Genomic DNA, 20,878 nt, shown 5'->3' with positions numbered 1-20,878 from the left:
TGGGTAAGGCAATTGCAATGATGCATTAATTTGTTCCCCCTGAATTCTCTTGTAGTATAGCACAAATCATGAATGATGGTTTGAGTAGTTAAGAGTTGTAAAATTTTGGTGTGATTATCTCCTTATCATCTTTTTGTAGCTTCTTAATAAAATTGGTTTTTGTTCACTTTTCCCTGGGCAGCTGTTGATGGAAACCTAATGTGCTTTTTCAAACAAGTTATTTGCAAAGTGTTTGCAAGCTACAGCAATCTTTGGAAGTTTCAGGTTACAAATTTTCTTGTCCTGTCTACGTTCACTTCTTTTTTCTCCTATTCACTTCTGTGCAAAATGTAACTGATGTCTTTGGGTCTTTCTATGTTTTGTAGGAAATTACTCTTTGAGAGTAGCTCTGCAAATATCCTACAGATTTAAATATACACACATACAAATATCACGGAGGCAGTGATCTCTGCCTGCACACAACCAGAAGACAGAACAAGGACAGGCTGTGTATGTCTTTGTATTTAAAATGTATACTGGCGTGAAATTTAAAGTGATGGGTAAAGCACTAAAGTCTTTCTAATATCATGGCCATTTTAAAGATGTTAAAAAGGTTTTGCAAACAACTGAATGCATGGATTGCCACCTTTGATGTATTTGGCTGGTTCTGTGCATGACAGTTTTTTTTTTTTTTTTTTGAGATAGAAACCTGTTCACAAATAAGTGACAGTTTTTTTAACAGAAGCAATGAGACTGAAGGGCAAAAGTCAGAGTATAGACTTAATCAGTGCTTGAACTAGTTTTTTTTTTTTTTTTTTCTTTTCATTTGGATGATTTAAATTGAGGTGAATAGCTTTAAAGTAATCAAAATATTGGGATTACTTACCTTGCAAGAGCAGCAATATTAGTTCCTGCAGATAAAAAGGGAAGGATGAAGAGATGGAGCTATGTGACAAGATAGCATTGTCATTTTAGAGTAGCAGAAATTGGTTTCTTCTGAATTGACAGGAAAATGGTTCTGGGGAGTTTGAATTGCAACTTACCCTTCTTGGAAGAGTACAGAAACAAAATAATAAATGTCGAAATAAATAGTGGCTGATACTTATTTTTTAGACTTGGCTATATGTCATTATGCACGCTTAGATAAAAACATATCTCTCTGTGTACCAAACATGACCTGTAAAAAAAACTACTGAATCTATTTGTTAATCTATTTTATTGAAAACTAAGTCATCACAAATAACAGCAGACACGGTTTTATATTTAGAGATGAGCTTACAAATTATTTTTTGCAATTGTGATATTTTCAAATTCTACTTCATACTATCCTTATTCTAATATCACAGTAATTCAATTCTTTTTAATTGATTGTGTCCTTGAATTAAAAAATCCAACATGTCCATTTAGAATACAAAATACATCAGATGGATTTGTTTACACTTAATACATAAAAAATAGAGGAGATGACTGCTTTGGGGAATTGGTAATGAGTCCTGGAGTGATTTTTCGGCTCATAAATCATCGGAAACAATCTGTTCCAAGTTGATGGTGACAGAGTCTTTATTATCCAGCTGTCTTCAAGACCTACCCAAAAGAGGTTGCAAATTGTGCATTGTAAAAAAAAAAAAAAAAAAAAAAAAAAAGAGAGAGAGAGAACAATGGAACAATGTTTACTTTCATGTATACCCACCTCCCACCACTTATTTGTTTCACAAAGTGGATTGTAACTTGTGAAGAAGGTGTATCAAAAATGAGAGCTTATCTACCCTTATCAACTCTTTGAAAGGGTAGATAACTGCAGGACAAGGGGAAATGGTTTTAAGTTGAGGGAGGGAAGATTTAGGTTGGATGTCAGGGGGAAGTTCTTTACAGAGAGAGTGGTGAGGTGCTGGAACAGGCTGCCCAGAGAGGTTGTGGATGCCCCGTCCCTGTAAGTGTTCAAGGCCAGATTGGATGGGGCCGTGGGCAGCCTGGTGTAGTATTAAATGGGGAGGTTGGTGGCCCTGCCGGTGGCAGGGATGTTGGAGATTCATGATCCTTGAGGTCTCTTCCAACCCTGGCTATTCCGTGATGTGAAGAGATGTAAGTAAAGATTTGTTGAGTCATGTTTATGGTAACTGCTTTTATAATTATATAGGCATACAGAATTTTTTTAGAAAAAAATGTGGGAAAGATTGTAAATTTTGAGTTTGGTTGGCATGCAATTCCTTAAGAACTTGAATGATCTTGGAAAGCTGTTGAAAAACTGTAAAGAAGAGCAGACCTCTTAGATGTCATTAAGAAGCATTAAGAAGACAACATTCCCCACTAGTTGTGGTTTTTATATGATCTTTCTGAAACATCATTATTCTAAAAGAGAGCAGGTACTCAAAACAATACAAAAAGTTTTTTCCTCCTGGTGATTTGAGGAAAATTGTATTTCCTTTTAATTGGAGGTAATGTTGTATTTTTGTATTTTCCATTATTGTTGTGGCTGTGAAAAAGGATTCCTGGATCTTAATTTCTTTTTGTGGAGTACACAAGTCTGTAGGTAATATAACAGTCTGTATACTGTGTTATATTACCTAAGCTTCATTGAACAGCTGGCTCCTGGATAGGACATTTGGTTTGATTAAAAGAGTGACGGAAGTTGAATAATCCTTTCAGTATATGAATACTTCATTTTTATAAGAGGATCTTCGAAAAGGCAGTTAATAGAAGTATTTACTGTGATAATGAAACATAGCAGTGAAATGTAATTGTGATAGAGCAGCTTTAGTTTAGGCATTGGTTTATAATAAGATATGTCAACAAAAAGCTCTGTGCAATTTGAGGTGGGACATACCATTCCAAAAAAGGTAAACTAGATGAAACTTCAGGGAAGAACATTGAAAGTAATTGATAGTGACTGAGTTATGAAAAGAAACCTAAAATGTCTGAAGTTTATACAATTTTTATAAAGTAACTAAGTTTGACTAGATAACAACAGAAAGTTCACATTTGAAATGTAGACAACACCACATCCAGTCTTAAACAAACTTATACATGGGAGATGATGTAAAATATAGTAAGAAATCTTGAAAACCTCTGTTCTGACATCTGGAAAAATGTTTCAATAGAAATGATAGAAGTCCCTACCTAAAACATAATACTATACATGAGAGAATGGTACATTCTTGGACTGAAAGAAAGCCACTTTGGAAGTGACGTGAACTAGTTCATACAGATTTTTATTTATTTATTTATTTATTTTTTCTGTCTATAGATCCTAAGAGGGGAAGGGTTTTGCTCAGAAATGCTTTGAAGTATCTTACAAAGTGAAAGCATAGGTTTTCTTGATGAAAGTTCATGTGAAAACATATAGGTTAGTTTATACTTTTTTCTGACAAGTGAGTGCTGCTGATATGCTTCTAAAGAGTTACTTTAATACTTGAAAAAATATAAAAGAGTAGAGTAGACAGTGGTCTTATAAACTCAGTGATAGATTTAAACTGCTATCTGAAGGAATAAGTACTATTCTACCAAGATAATATATTGTAAACTAGCAATGTATTTCTTGGAAATAATTTGTTCTATGGGACTTGTATCACAGTTCTTTTAATATGTATATATTTGCCTCTTTTGACTAAATGATTTAAGATTCTGGGTTTATAATCACTTTGGAACAGGTAACTATGATTAATTCTTTATTATAATAATATTGGACTTTTCATCAAACTCATTTATGAGCTTATAAACATCTTCTAGTCCAATGCTACTGGTCTTTGTTTGCAAGAGTTATTTCTCTTTTATTTGTCTTTTAAGTAATGTCAAATAAGCTACATTGAGATGAGCAATATTACTCTGACATCTGAACTGCAGGACTTGAATAGCTTTGGAGGCTTTAATCATCTTAGGTTAAGCTGCCTTTAATTATAATTTTCATGGAGGCAGCTCAAATTTTCCATACGTAGAGTCCTCAAACACCTTGTTTGTAGGCAGCCATTCTTTACAGGAGCATCATAAAGAGGATGAATATTAATAATACCACATGATTTTAGACAGATGTATGTTTGTGTTTGAAAAATGTATCTGTTCTTAAGAAAGTTTCTTTTTCTTAGACTACAGATCAAATTCTAGGTTCTCCACTTATTCAGCTACATGAACAGAGGTCAATGATTCTATAACTAAAGAGGTAAATACAGTGTTATCCAGAGATGTAACAGTGAGTTTGCCATATGCCCTTGCTTGCAAACAAGCAATTGGTATAATTTTATAGAGGTCAAGATGCTCAGTTATTAAACTGAGAGATGTAACTTGAAAATGAGTTGCTAAAGGCTTAAGTTTATTCCTGGAAGGAATTTTAGTGAGAACGTAGAGAAGAAAAATGTGGAATTAAATACTTTTAACATCATAGGATCATGTGACAGTTCAGTTTACATCAGTTGTCCTGTTTTGTTTCTGGATACTTTCTCATGAACTTTAGGTTCCAGGAAATCCAAATACTTAAAGTTATCTAATTGATATGTTGCTGTCAGAAAGTAATCTTTATGTGACTGGATTTCATTTTGCTTCGATGTAGCCATCCAAAAACTAGACATCTAATTCAAGTCAAGCAGTTAGATGACTATGGAGAAAAAATTGTCATTTCCATAATGAATTTCATCCCATCTATCTTGAGCAGCTATTTTAGGGTGAGATGAATCAAACTCTCGATGTGCTTGTCTCTCTCCATTTGCGACAGAGGGAGCTGGAACACTAACTTATCATAAATCTAATTTTCAGGAATTTAATTTTAGGTGAAATTAACACCTTATGTGAAATTGGTTATTTGATATTTAAGTTTATTTTTGAGTTGTTATAAAATAGGACTTGCTACTGCTTGTAGTCATGTTCTTGCAGATAATTATTTTTTCATATCTCCCTTTCAGTTTTAAATATTCATGTGATTTCTTGTTAAGCTTGGCTGTCTTGTACAAAGTACACTGAATAGAATTTATTCTAGAAGGCATATAGCTCAATAAGCAAAATCATTTACCATTTTCAAGTGTTCAGGTTTGTCAAATTGAGAGAAGACAAAAGGCTTTTCCTTTTGTTGATCTGTTTGTAAAGTTACAGATTTGAGGCCATTCCCTAAAGCATTTTGTAGGAAATTGCTGTTGTAATTCGCTGGAAAATTTGTGTCTAGTTAGAAAGAATCAGTTCTGAAAACTATCTGTCATAGAATCATAGGATTGTAGAATCTTTTGAGCTGGAAGACACCTTTAAATGTCATCTAGTCCAACTCCCTTGCAGTCAACAGGGACACCTATAGCTGGAGCAGGGTGCTCAGAGCCCCATCTAGTCTGATCTTGAATTCTCCAGGGCGGGGGCATTCACCGCATCTCTGGGCAGGCTGTTCCAGTGCTTCACAATCCTTACTGCAATAACCTTTTTCTTATATTCTCTTTTTATCCTTTATATCCTCTCTTTTAGTTTGAAACCATTTCCCCTTGTCCTGTTACAGAAGACCCATGATGCACATTACCAACACCTTTTAGAATATGAATGTTTCAGTTTCTGTGTATATGGGTAGCACTTTCCCACAGCTTACAAATATAATTTATCTACAGCATTTCTCTTAAAACTGACAGCCTGACATTCTGCTAGTTATTTTTATATGCTTAAGAATACTAGATGTGTTGTCCATGAAACGATGCTCGCCTTCAGTAATATAAATAAAAAAGTACATTGAAAAGAGATTTTTATTTTTCAGGTTTCAGAATCTGACTTTTACCTCCTCTTGCTGTTTTAGGCTTTGTACCATGATGCATCTGAAGGAAAAGTCAGTATAAATTAGCACTTCAATGTGTTTTTCTGCTTTATGTCTCCCAGAAGCACTGTATGTAATACTGAAACACTAAACTATGTATGGATGGTACTGTGATTTTTTCTTGTATTTACTCATATGACGATCTTGAAAATTCAGAAGCATAAAACCACTTGAAACAATTATACAATTTTGAGCTTAATTAGATACTTTTTTTTTTTTTACTGTTAATGTGAAATTTGCTTCTTTATAACATATGTTAGTAATAGAAACATCACCTTTTCTGATAGAGCCTTTAAGGCTTTTAAAATTGTCTTGAAATAAGTTAAAAAAAAAAAAAACCAAAACACCTAGAAACATGTAGTAGTTTTACACATTGGCAGCAAACTTTTTTTCCAGATCAACAGATATAGTATATAAACAAGAAGGTCAAATTCAGACTTAATTGGATCATTAAAAAATATTTTGCCAATATATCCACACATTGTACTTGTGTCTGTATCCTGATGAGAGGAAATAAGATTGCAAATACATTTTAACATTTAAAAAGCTAATAGAAACCCCTCAGCTGGGTGCTGTTTCATGGGCTTTTATGTGCAGCTCCAATACTTCTGGTCAGTTTGTAAAAGGTTCTTAAATATTGATAACCTGGCCTTTGCACTGTGTTGAGAGTCTTTCTTTTTTTTTCCCAAGGTAGGTAAGTAGTACTGCAATCATTTCCCTACTAGATTTCTGAAATACAGTATGCACAGAATACTGTTCTGGCTGGAAAACTCTAGAAGCCCAGGATTTGTTTTTATGTAGAAGTATATATATATATGTACATAGATGCAAATATACATAGATCACTCAGAAAGTAATGCCTCCTACTTCTTTCCATGGAAACTACAATGGATACAAAAGCAATAACACTGCTTGATAGAGCAAATTCTCAGCTACAGAACACTATTTTTCAACATAGTCACCACTATTAACCAATTTGCACAGATGAGTAGACCAAGATGCTCTTTGTTTCGTGGAGTGACAGCTGTGCATGGCCAACCAGAACATGTCTTATCTTTCACATCACTGTCGCCACTGCTGAAATGCATCACCCATTACCTCATTGTGCTCACATCCTCTGTTTGGTTTCCAGAAACATTCAGCAAGAATTGAAAAATGTCAATGGGTGCAATTTTTTCAATGCGGAGGAATTCAGTTACGCCTCTTTGCTTCCTCTGCACTTCCATGTCAGACACCATTCTGTCAGACTGCCCCTCTGTTGCCATCTGGCAACAATATGTAACAGAATATTGGTGGGAAGGCTCAACCTTTACTGCTCTACCATCACCACCTGCCTCTGATGTTGTGGGCCAATATAATAAAATGGGAGGCAATACTTTCAGAGCTGTCCTTGTATAGATATGTACAAATATATACACACACACACATCTCGATGTATATAACAAGAAGTGTTTGTACGTGTAGAGATTTAATTCAGTTTAGACAGCATGAGGCAACAGAAACAGTGAACATCAGTGAGATTTATGCTTTCATTTTAAAGATACTTTAAAAATAAGTGCTTAAGCAATTAAGTGTTTATTTGCTACTGCTCTGTGAGATTCAGAAAGAACTCGCTTTCACTGGCAATGAAGGTTTATATGTGTAAAAGCAGTGAAAATATAAAGTTGCTAGAAAAAGATAAAAGATTCTATCAGGTAAATACATGAATCTTTCACTGTCAGGTATGTATACTCTTGTAGGACAAGTACAACTATGGTAGAACACATGGATGTACCTCCCTAGTCTACTTTTGAAGAAGAACGCAGAAGCCCTCAATGTAAAAGTCTTCTGCTCTGTTCAGCAGGTTTTTATATAGATTTTGTGCTCAGAAGAAATATTCTGAAGTTTTATACATATTTTATTAGTTTAGTTATATCTTGATTAACTATTCTTTTCTTACTTAGAAAAGTATTAAAAAAAAAAAAAAAGTTCCAACTGAACATTATGAACTAAGGCTAAACCTGACAGTTGTTTCAGTAGAAGCTATTTTTATTTCTATTACGGTAATGTCTTGGCAGTTGTGTTTATTATGTCCCCACCCTACAAAAAAAACAAAATAAAACAAAAAAAAAACCTGGGGCCTGTCAGCTTCAGTTGTTTTTTAAGACTGTGATACAAATTGCTGCAATGAAATTATTCAAGTCAAAAAATAACTGGAAAAATAAAATCAGCTATGCCACTCCTAGGTCAACACAAATGTGTAAATATGCATTGACGGACCAAATTAGAGAGCTTACTTGACTGGAAATAATTAATAATTATTAAACTAGCTTTCTTAATAAAGCAAAGTAATTCTTGCTCTAAAAAATTAAACTATTGAGATTATACTGAGGGGAGCAACAATACATGTGAAAGTTACCTCTCCTAGATGACTTCACCCATTTTGAAATTACATTCACATCTGGTGGCAGGAGGATTTAGTACACTGTAAAATGGCAAACCAAAGATAACAAGTTTCATCCCTGCCCCTATACATTTCAAAAATTGGTGGAAATGATTAATTTTCTGTAGTCAAAGAGGCTTAGAATGTTTGAAGGAGTGTGTTTTGTGAGGAAAAAGCACACATGTAGTAGCTGTGTGTAATAGTTTACAAATATAATTACTTAAGAATTTCTAATGAGAAAAATAAATACAAGTTGGTAGATAATGTAAGAAATTACTATAGAATTCTTTAGCAATAAATTTCAAAATAGAGAACTGTGAAGGCAAAAAAACTAGAGACTGAAAATGCTGTTCCAGCTTTGTCACTCCTGGGACAGACAGAATATACTGCCTCCAAAAGGCTGCTTCTTGTAGGTGAGAAAAGCAAATAGCTTTTAACAGTTTTCACAGAACCTCTTTTTTGAATTGTCAGTTGTATGGCTCCTGTTCCTTCTTTTGTTGCTATTCTAGTAATTATGAACCTACCATACATACTAAGCATGACCTATAGCTTACAGCAAAATATCCAGAGAAAAGATTATTATGAACAACTTTTTCATTTTTCACCTTTGGGAAGCTAGGATGAGTAGCTTTTCTCCCTCACCACCTACTCTTCTGTGATTCAGAGGAATGATTATAGAGAAGCTATGTTCTTTTCATACTGCTCTCCAAATACTCACAAAGCATTCTGCAGTAGTTTAGTGAAAAGCAGAATCTTTCATGTGAACTTACATTTAACATCCTTCTTCTATTTTGCTGTAATGAGTTCTACCAGCAACTAACAACTAAATAGGCAATCCACTACAAGCAAGTATTATTTTATAGATCTTATCTTAATAAAGATATCTGAATATCTGAAGCTAATAGAAGCTATAAATATTTTTTCATTATATGGGACAAAAAAAAAAAAAAAAAAAGTAAAGCAATCTTGTCTGTCATCTCTCTTCTTGTCCCATTTCCATCAGTGCCAGTTTGTATATCTCCATAGGGAAGGAAGAATGGGATAACCATATTTTGTACTCTTCTAGCCTCCAACTGTATATGGCTTGGGTAGCTTCCTGAACCACATATGGTGCCTATGAATATTTGTAGTACCACCAATATCTGCAGAAATGTCTATCAAAGTGTACAGAATGAATTGAAAGAATTATTATGATAAAAGCAATAATTATCATTCATTGTTAAAATCTTCTGCAGTTGTATTTGCTTCTATTTCTTTGAACTTTTTTTTTATATCATAATCACCTTTCTGGGAGGTTAGTCTTGAGGATTCACTCTTTAATTAATCCACAACTATCTAGTAGAAATTATGTCTTCTTTGAAGGTGTGCCTTGTATTATAGAGTCAAATACATGGACCTGTATTTACATCTGTCAGAAACACTGTTGGACTGAGCAGTGAACACTGTACCAAAACAACTCAAAATTGGCTTATTGAAGTTCTCTGCAGCATGGGAAATCTTTACCAGTTGTGTCTCATGTAAAGTCAGCCTGATAGTACTGAAAACATTTCTTACAAGCTTTAGAAGCTCTAGAAAGTTAATGCTGTTTTGAAAAAGTCATTCTTTCAGTTCCTTCCTCCCTTATTCTCCAAATTCAGGACTTCTTCCTTCATACTGGAATATCTATCCAACAAAAACTAATGTGACCATGAGCTTATCCTATGAGAACAGTCATATTTCATGTAGGTATGTGATAATATTAGTAGAGAATCCAGAATCTGCTTGTGAAGTTCAAAGTATTCTTCAGTAAATATCATGACAAAATAGCATCAGTGGCTAAAGTTATAAATGAAAGTTTGATTATAAAAATGTCTCCGAGGCTATATAGAGATGATTTCCTGAATTGGTACTGTTTTATAAATAGAACCAATATTGATAAGATTTAATTTTTATTTGCTTTTTACTCTAATCAAAAAAATGTGGGACAATATTAAATTAGCTTCTAAATTAGGTCTTTAATTTTGCAAAAATAATTCAGAAGATTAAACAGATAACTCTTTGGATTAATTGATGACATAATCAAGTTTGAGACTCATTTTAAGGCTGTTTGTGTAGACTGTCATTAAGTGTGGATATGATGAGCAAGCGTGAGCTTTCTGAGAAGCAATTATAAATCAGTCTATTCAAGGATACTGAGAATTTAGAGAATTATTCTGTGGATGTATTTCTGTGTCTCTGATTGAAAAGAATTTAGCCTTGCTTTTGCTGTGGACGTTCATTCAGTGAAGGACTCTCCTTGATACAATGCAGCAGAAGTAAGCTTCTTGGCATGAATATACAGTTTGGAAATGAGCGGTGACATGTAGACTTAGAAGAAAACTGCAGTGAATATTATGAATAAGTTAATTGCAGGCACAAAGTGACTAATTTTTAAAGTATCTGCTGCCTCTCTTGATATCTGATACTGTGGGTATCATAGAGTGTAGCATTTGCACTGCTACTTTGCAGCAGTATGATCAGCCCTTGAAGCAATGGTAATTCTTTATCAGCTCTCAGAGTTTCTCCCTTTAAGTATTTTATTTTTACACTGAATGCATTTTATGATGTGGACATCTGTTTGCTAAAAATTTAATTAGTGCCACTGTTCTATTTCATCCAATCCAGATCTCTTAATCTAAGAATTAAAGGCCTGCTTTTACAAGTAAACCAGAGACCATACCAATGTCACTCCCTTAAATCATTATTCTGTACTTTTTACTAAGACAGATTTTTTGGGGATTTTTATGGAATAAATGTCAGTCTGGTTTCACTCATTCTTTCTGGTCTTGACCAGGCTGTAAGAATTTATACACGGTTGTTACCTGAATTAGATAAATAGTATGTATTCCCACCATCCTCCTGTTTGTGGGCAGCAGAGCACAGGAACAGAACTGGGATTTTTCTGTTTGACATCCCTCAGTAGTGCAGATCCAAACGGTGCAGCTTGACTGCAAAACTGTTTTACTAGTCAACAAGTACTGTACCTCACCCACGTTTCTAACTAGCAGATGGTGAGGTTTGCCTTTAGAACATGGTGAGGAATTTCACTACTTCATCTCTTAAAAGTAAATAAATAATATTCAAAATTTTTATTTAGAATTCTAAAGTATTGAATTCATTAGTTATGAAAGCATAGTATCATATGCATTTAGGATTGTAGATCCTCTGTATCACTTTTGTGGTCACATTATGTAACTTTTACTTCAGTCATTTGCAGTATTTCTTAAGCATAAGACTGTATATACATTAAGGTGCTGGCCATCCTCATGTGCTAAATATCAGACTTTTGTTCTGGAAGAAATTATCAGGTAGTATTCCTCTGGAAGTCCTCCTTTTGATTAAAAAAAAAAAGAAGTATTAGATAGGTATTTAGAATGGGAAATTTTTCAGCATGAACAAACAGGCCAAATATTTTCAATAATTTCAATCAATTATTTGTTCTTGTGGAACCATCTTAAAACTACAACCTTCATAAACCTATCGGCACTGTATTTTTTTCTGTAATTTCCAAATCATGGTAGCAACAAATATGTTTTTGCTAGCCACCAACCCAATGGGCTGATGTTTACTCTGATAGTCAAACTAGGCTCTGCCTCGTACATTAATACAAGATTCTGCTGAGCAGGTCATGGTTGCTTCTGTATGTCTCGATTGCCTTTTGTCTTCAACATATTCTTTTGGTGACTGCTATGCAAAACCATGCTATCACCCTCTGTATGTTAAATTGCCGCACCGATCCTTACTCTAATAGATATATTTAATGTATCAAAATGAAAGTTCTTCAAGGCCCTCTGAAGAACTGGTATCACAGTGAGGAGTAATGACAGTCCAACTCTAGAGAACGTGTTATGTTTTAACATTACATTCAATACCCTTTATTCATCTCCATGGTTTTACAATAGCAGTAGCAAAATTAAAGGGAAGTACCTAATGACTTTCACACAGGAATCTTTATCTTGCTTGATGAATTTCATCAAAAATGCCTGACATGTAGACTACATCACTTCCCCACAATGACCTCCATTCTGAATTTATGTTCTATTAAGATCACTTAATATCTTTTCCACATAATAATTTATCTAAGAAACGGCGTCTAATTTGTTTTATAATTTATTTTTTGCATTTGTTTTGTACAAACTGGCAGCACACCTTCTAGCACCATATCCAGACTGCATCAGTAACTGAATTTGCACCTCTTAACTCCAATTATAATTTTGTACTTCCACTTAAAGAATTCTACTAGTAAAGGAAATGCAACCTTTTGAAAGTAACTGTATATGCTCTGGAGATATATTGCGGTGACTAGTGATTTTTTATTTTTATTTTTTAACTGGCTAAGTGAAAACTATTAATTAAATAATTGTGGTTTGCACTGCTTTTCACTTAGCCCTGAAGTTGTAAAGAATGAGCCATACGGAGAGAAAGCTGATGTCTGGGCTGCAGGATGTATCCTTTATCAGATGGCAACTCTGAACCCACCATTTTACAGCACCAATATGCTCTCCTTGGCAACTAAGGTATTCAGATTTGCCAGATCAACCCACCCATTATTTCTACATGTGATCACAAGGTCCACGAAAATTTGTGTTTAAGGCTGTAGAAGCACAAAATGCTCTCTGTTCTGATGTGTGAATGAGCAGGAGCATTCTTCACAGTATGAGTTACTGTTTTTCCATTCTACTTGCAAAAATTGCTTGCAAATATAAATATATTGTTACTTCTCAGACTGATATATTTTTATTGTTGCATTATGTGATAGGGTCTTTAGACATAAACATTCTTATTACTATAACATTGCGTTTTCTATAGGGTTGTGTATTACCCTGTAGAGTTGTGTGGACGTTTGGATATGATTAAAAGGAAAAATAAATCACTGTTTTTCGTAACTGTTTCCCTTATTCAGATATTGCAGATCCCTGATCTACAATGGTTGTGTACATTAATGTGGATACCTGATTAGAAGTGATATTTTGCATTACAAGATGTGTTCTAAGTTATTTTGCAAGTTAAAGCTGATGATATAATGCCTGCCCATCAGATTGTTTCAAGAAGTATTTATTGTATGAAATTTCTAAATAAAACATTGAATTTTTTTTTTTCAATTAACTATTAGATATTTTATTTTACAGATAGTAGGGGCTGTGTATGAACCTGTGCCGGACGGACTGTACTCTGAAAAAGTGTCATTTACCATTAAGAGGTAAATCTTGTTTTGTTCTTGCTGAAAATGTTTTATATATTTCCAATGGTGACTATGTGACACTGACTTTTGCTGACTTCAGCAACTGCTAGTATTTATCTCCGAATATGAAATGTCTACTGATTTAAAGGACTGTGCTAGTAACATATTCAGTATAGGTGAATCTAACAACTGCATGACAAGTGTAAGTCAGTGCATTTCAGAGAATCATAGAATGGCTTGGGTTGGAACAGACCTTAAAATCATTCACTTCCAACCCCTGCCATGGACAGGGCTGAGATCTACTGAAACAGGCTGCCCAGGGCCCTATCCATCCTGGCCTTGAACACCTCTAGGGATGGGGCATCCACAGCTGCTTGGGCAGCCTGTCCCAGGGCTTCACTAACCTATGAGTGAAGGCTTTCTTCCTACCATCTAACCTAAATCTCCCCTATTTTATTTTAAAGTTTAGTCCCCCTTGTCTTGTCATGGTCTGCCTACGTAAAAAGTAGATTTCCCTCCTGTTTATAAACTCCCTTCAAGTACTGGAAGCAATGTCTCTCCAGAGCCTTCTCTTCTCCAGGCTGAACAAGCTCAACTCCCTCAACCTTTCTTCATAAGAGAGATGCTCCAGTCTTCTGATCACCTTCATAGCCTTCCTCTGGACCAGCTCCAGTACCTCCACATCTTTCTTGTCTTGGGTCCCCAGACCGACCTGGATGCAGTACTCCAGATGGGCTTTACAAGGACAGAGTAGAGGGGGACAATCAGCTCCCTTGCCCTCCTAGCCACCCTTCTATTGAGCCATCTCAGGATACTGCTGGCCTTCTGGGCTGCAGGTACACACTGTTGGCTCAAGTCCAACTCTTTGCTCATCAGGACCTTCAAGTCCATCTCCACAGCACTGCTCTCAAGGTGTTCTTCTCTCAGTCTATACCCATATCTGGGATTGCCCTGACCCAAGTGGAACATCTTCCATTCGACTTGTGTAATTTCATTCGGTTCACAAGGGCCCACTTTTCAAGCCCTTTGGATGGTGTTCTTTCCTTTTTTTTTTGTATCAAGTGCATCATTCACCTTAGCATTGTCAGCAAACTTGCTAAGACTACACTCAATCCCACTGTCCAGGTCATTGACAGAGATATTGAAGAGCACTGGTCCCAGTAAGGGCCTCTGGGGGACACCACATTTAGCAAACTAGACTCAGTACTGAGGTTTAATACTGCCAGTGCTCTAGTTAATCCACTATACATCAGATTATTTTTTTCATAGAATTAGAGCATTTTAAGTAATGTTCAAGTACAGTTGTAGATCACTGTATGATGATTCATAGTTTTGTGACTGATAGTAATACATTTCCTGCTACCTTCTAATCCTGTTAATGAAGAGAGAACATAGTAGTGGAGGAAAAGAAGAACCTGTATTTGTTCCACTCACTCATCACATATTTTATTTAGTTACAATTACATGTTCCTGGTGTTAATGTAATATGTGAGGCAAATTGTGTGAGTACAGAAAGTGAATTGGTGAACTAAGAGATTCAGCTCCCTTGATTGCCCATTTTAGAAAAACTCCAAAAATAGCTTTAATAGCTTTCTATTTCAGTCAGATGTTGAATTCTACCTCCCAAAAGCACTTTACGGTGCAAAGAATGTAACATTTTTGTATTATATTTTCTGCACGAAAGGGTTTCTATTATTTAAGCACCCTGAGGATGAAGAACAACAAAGAGAGGATAGGAACTAGTAGAATGGAACTAAGATTTAAAAGGTCATGAAACATTTTGAATATTTACAAGTATTTGTAGTTGAAATAACTGGATTTACTGATTAATTGCTCACCATTTAAGAATAAAGTAGTAGCATTTAATGTTTCCAGAAAATACCTTCAAGTCAAGATACATATCAGTATTGATATGTATTACATTTTCATAAATTTTTATCACATCTTTATCAATGACTTAGATGTATGTGAGAATCTGGTCCCTCTATCTTCTCCTTTTCATTCTTGGTGATGACAAGAAACTCTATAGTGGAAATTTTTAAAGGTTTTTTTGAAGGTCAGCTATTGATTTACTCTTTATAATTATAGATACAGTACCTGTATTAAATAGGTCTACTCTAAGTCCATATAATTATGAGATTGGCTGATATGTTAATTATTTACTAAGATTAGCTGGTTTAAATAGATGATTAAATAGCTATCTGCATGTAAAATTAACATTATTTTTTTCTCCTGTAATGTAAGCATTTTCCAGCTTTTTTTAAAAGCAGTGGGAAGCATGAAAATTTTTTTTTTTTAAATTGTTTATTCTCTTACTATGGATCAATCCTTAAATGAGATGTTATGTTTAGCTTTTAATTTATTTTTGTGAGACAATTAGATAGAATAGAGAACATGAGAGAAATTCAGTAATAGGGAGTTCTTACTGATAGTACAGATGAGAAAACATTATCAGAAACAAAGAAGTTAATTTCTGAGTAACTCTAACACAGTACCTGTGAAAGATAAAAGGAATAAATCTTTTAAAAAAAAGTTATTTATAAGGATTTGAAAACACTGAAAACTTCATTTTATAACTGAAAAATTGCATTCAGTATTGTCATTATTCAGTATTATGGTCATTATTAAGATCCAATTTTATTGGATTAAGCTACTTTAAGAGTTTTTCTTTTTTTTTTTTTAGAAAGTAATATTTTAGAAATAATACTGTGACATCTGAAATCATTCTGTGACACTTTCTTTAAGAAGGAGTGTTGAGTCAATGTATGCTAACTGGTAAATATTACTCTGCATGCAAATAATAGAAAATTATCAGATCACTGGATTTATTAGATTTAAGACAGTTTATAGTACATGAAGACGTGTGTCTATCAGCTTACATGCCTTCTCTAAGTACAAAATATTCTGGGGATTTAAAAATTGACCTACTATGGTTACTAAACAGCTATCTGGAGTTCCTGACACATAAAGCATAGAACTGAAAATTAATTTAGATTGAAATGGACCCCAAGAGGTAATTTATTTAATTTTCTGAAAGTGGAGACTTTAGATACAGTAAGTCAATGTTTTGAATGTCTTGAAAGATGAAGATCCTCCAGCTTTCCTAGATCCTCTTCCAGTTCTTGTTCACCTTTTAGATTAGAAATAGTAATATATTCTCATATCTAGTTGGACTTTCCTGTTTTGCAGCTTGTGTATATTATCTCTTTCCCTATCACCTTTGAGAATTCATTTATTTAGTTTCTATACTATCCCATTAAATAAGTAGCAGTCAGCTCTCTGTATCTTGCCCAGGTCCCACTGATCAAGGTTTATTATTTCTCCCTGTATCAACTGCTCCCAGCAATTAAGTTTTCATAAGCTTTTTGAGAATTCATTCAGTTGTCTAGGTTATTAATAAAGATGTTAAACAGTACTGGCTCAAACCCAGTCCCTGAAGAATGCTACTTTCAGCCACTGTCTGGACTTTGCACTTCTGATAACACATCTTTGAGCCAATAATTTCAGGCAGTTATTTGCCTAACCTATAATCCTGTGGATACTGTGGAATATTATGTCAAAGGCCTTGCTGCAGTAAAGGTATCCACAGCATATACTGCTTTCCCATTGTCTACAGAGCAGCTCTCTCATCATAGAGAGCAGTCACACTAGTCAGATATGACTGGAACACAGTAAATCCATTCCAGCTGTTCCCGGTCACATACTTGTCTTTTGTGTTGGAGATATAACAAGTATTTAAATTAATGTTTGTCTATTCCTCTAATTCTTACCCATAAGCTCTAGACTATACCAAGCCAGCTGTTGACCGGCAGGCTGCTTCCTCCCTGATTCAACATTTTCCCCCTCATTGAAAGAATTGAGGAGATCACCACTTCAGCTCCCTGTCCTTCTCTCTTCCATCCCAGTGCTCTGAAGTCACATTTGATATTTTCAGAATTAGCTCTAGGGATAAATTGGTGTCTGTATGGATGAGCAGAAAGGGTAATGACCCAAGGGTCAGGTGAGTCTTGGTAGACTTTCCACAATAGCCTTTGGTTTGTCAACACCAAAGCTGCTCAGTGTCAGACTGTTCCCCATGGGCTTGAGCAGAGCTTCTGGGCCCCTATGTGCACCTGCTGGGCTATCTGTTGTGACAACTTCTACATCTCTGTTATCTTGCTGTATTTGTTGCAATCTCAAATGGGAAAATACTGCTTGATAAATTTCTCACTATGAAGACTTTTGAAATAACATTTTCATAAGCTAGCAGATGTTCTCTCTTCAGTCTTTTTGTGTAAAATTATTTATGCCTTTCTGAAGTGCATCCATTTTTAATTTTTGAGAATGTAAGAAATGAAAACTGTTCCCTTGCTAAATTTCTGTTTTGTCCCAAGTGCTGGCTGCCATGATTTGATAATTACCAATGGAGGAATGCAGTGGTAGCAGAGTTTTTAGAAGGAAGTAATTAGCTTTCATGAGAGAATGTTTCTTTTTATAGGTGCTTGACCCCTGATGCAGAGACACGTCCAGACATAGTGGAGGTCAGCTCGCTGCTGTCTGATGTGATGATGAAATATTTGGATGTTTTATCTACCTCCCATCTCATGTTGGAGAAGAAACTGGATCGGGAGAGAAGACGAACCCAGAGGTACTTTACAGAAGCTAACCGAAATGCAGCAGCCTGTCAACATCAGCTTTCTATTTCACCACAAGTAAGTACATGCATTAAGCTTTATTTTTGCTTATCACTGTTTGCCATATCTGAGAAAATAAGATAAAAAGAAAAAAGAAAAAAAAAATGAGGCAGAAAAAATAAATCAAACTGGAAAGACCAATTCTCTTAAAACATTTTCCATGCAGGATTTTTAATTTATTTTCAACTAGATATTCATTCACTGTTTTTTTGTGGGCATCCTCATACAGCAAAAATAACAGTACCTTAAAAAGTGCTTTCATTTCAATTGGAAAATGAAAATTGAATGGGAAATGATTATGGAGGTACTTCCAGTTTTGATAGAATCTGACAGTATTTAATTACTAAAAAATATTTAATTGCACTTGTGAATAAGATTCCACTGCAGTGGAACATTGATAATTTTGGGTATGATTCTCAAACAATGGAATCTAGAAAATGGAAAATACACACATAATTTCAAATTGCAGATTTAAAGTGCATTGATGCTGGTATTTGTTGATAATTTCTTACTGTCTGATACACTTCTGTGAATATACCTCTTAAAGTTCTTTTATTTGCTACAGGCTGTTTTAAGCACTCTTCATGAAGGAAATTAGTATTTTACACGATGAACCAAACTTCTATGTGATCCTGGAGAATTTACTTTAAAAATACAAGCACAATTTATTTGTGTAGTAAAACCTCACTGTGGTAATTATTGTTAAGGGCAGTTATAAAGTAAAATTATGATTTACACCACTGCTCTTGTCTGTCCAACTGTTGTATCACTGTTAGAAACACTGACTTCTTTAATCATGGGCCAGTAGTTTGCACTGAAGAATCTCTGTGTAATAAAAAGTTTTTCAGGAACATCTTGTCCCAGACTCATGGATTTTTTTGAATATTTTTTCTTCATATGTCTGATTGAGACTGTAGAAATTGTTATTAAAAGTACAAAATTTTTATTTGTATCATACCTTGTTTTCAATAAAATGTTGCCAGTAGCTTTTAGAGAAGAGTGCTCTATCCAGATACTTGTATGATATGACATGACTAATAACTTTACATTGAACTTAGCTTTGTATAAATACATAACAAAATAAATGAAAAAAAGATACACCTATGTACAAAAAGAGAAGGAAAGTCCCTCTGTATTCTAGGGTAAAATGGCTAGTCTTCTTAAGGAGGGAATGCATTAATTTTATTTCTACTCCAGTGGATACTTTATTTTGTATAATAAATGAAACAGACACAGCAGGAGAATCTGAGAAAGATCCAGAACTCCATGGAAACTGGGAGAATATGGCTCACTAATGATAAGTGGAAGACCTGGCTGTAAGTTCTTGTTTTAAATAAGACAGAATATATCAGGATGCGATTTTTCCAAAGATCTTAGGAGTGTTACAGGACTTAGAATTAGAAGGAGCAAAGTTGTTTCTTTGGTTTCAGCAATGAAGGGAAACTTTATGAAGTTGGAGGATTTCTAATAAAAAGAATAATTATTCCTGAAAATTTTTACTTACGAAAAGGGATAATATCCTGACTTCATTTATTAGGAAGAATTTCAAGCAGCTGATCCTTAAATAAAAACTGTGAGGTATGGACAGCCTAATTAATCTTAGTCAAGGCTCCAGCAAGTCCATAGCTAGGTAATTTGTCATTTTTCCGCGGTGTCAGAGAATTCAGTGTTTCTGCCATGTAGTTCAATGCTTTGTTGAAGCCAGCTACCTTATACTTTGTTCTCTCTCTACTGAAATGTACTTTTTGCCTCCTTTTTCATCCCAGTTGTGTCATGTTGCGAATGTTTCTGAAATAAAGAGCATGCTCTGTGTCCTTGCTTATGGAACTATACACCATATATCTTTTAAAGCCAGTGTAGAATCTCTTTCATACACAGCTTAAGTTCAGCATAGAAACTGATCAATAGGCAGTGTGATAGACTGATCAGCAGATGATGCTGAAGAAGCACAGAGACCTCACCTGACAAGTATGGCATAAAATCCATCCTTGAAAATAATCCTAAAAATAAACAATAATTATCAGCTTTCACTTATATATTTTTATTTTTCATTGTCTTCCATAGGCATTGTTGTTTATGTGATAATAGGTGCAGTTGAAGGATAAAGAGTGCTTAATATAATTAGTGTTTTCTGTTCTGAAAGGTGAAAATTTGCTGACATAACACAGGGTACAGAGGACCTAATACAGTAGTTGTAATAGTAGTAATTGTCTCTTGGATAGTACCTTTCATTTCAAGGTAGTCAATATTATATTTTTGCATCCTGGGTAGGAACAGGTGGAGAGGAAAAAGGTAGTTTGTGCAAGGTGATCAAATAGACTAGTGGTAAAGTTGAGTTTCCTGACATCCAAGTCAAATCTACACCCCAATAACTAATAATAGAAGTATATTTTTTATATTTTCTTTTAAAGATATAGAAGAGTAACAAAATATGATTTTGATAGCTTTTTTTGAGAATAAAAACCCTGTAAATTTTGTGATAGGAACTTGTAAACTATAATATATATAAGAAAATAAAAACAACACTTATTCCTCCTGCTACTCTCAGCAGCCAGGACTATCAAGTCTGATGATTTTTAACATATTTTTGGGGAGTAGCTTCCTTTTCTTCATTTCTGTAGTTCTGGTTTGTGCATCTGGCACACAAGGTCTATCACATTTTTTCTCTATAACAGGATTTTGTATTACATTGTTTGGGAAGCAAAGCTGACTTTTACTTGTATTAGCAATGTCACTTGAATACAGTTTTTATTTTAAAATCCATAGATACAAATTCATATACTCAGATAAGTTCTCAATTATGCACCAGTGGGATACCAACAATGAATAAGTAT

At 34.5% G+C, this 20,878-nt stretch overlaps 1 protein-coding gene across 16 annotated transcripts in view; it reads left to right on the top strand.

Moving 5' to 3' along the window:
• Window positions 1-20,878, top strand: part of NEK10 (NIMA related kinase 10) — a 94,143-nt gene that overhangs the window by 34,977 nt on the left and 38,288 nt on the right. For all 16 annotated transcript variants that reach the window (XR_014883944.1, XR_014883943.1, XR_014883948.1 and 13 more), the window contains 3 exons: window positions 12,577-12,706; window positions 13,319-13,389; window positions 17,849-18,062. Coding sequence is in view for 10 of the 16 variants with exons in the window: in XM_085226379.1 (XP_085082505.1) it covers window positions 12,577-12,706; window positions 13,319-13,389; window positions 17,849-18,062 (415 nt within the window). In the remaining 6 variants the exon portion in view is untranslated. The remainder of the gene's footprint in view (window positions 1-12,576; window positions 12,707-13,318; window positions 13,390-17,848; window positions 18,063-20,878) is intronic.

This window comes from Meleagris gallopavo, chromosome 6, assembly GCF_905368555.1.
Source record: "Meleagris gallopavo chromosome 6, MGAL_WU_HG_1.1, whole genome shotgun sequence".
Lineage (NCBI taxonomy): Eukaryota > Metazoa > Chordata > Aves > Galliformes > Phasianidae > Meleagris > Meleagris gallopavo.
The sequence above is the reverse complement of the archived record's forward strand: the minus strand, read 5'-3'. Positions and strand labels throughout refer to the sequence as shown.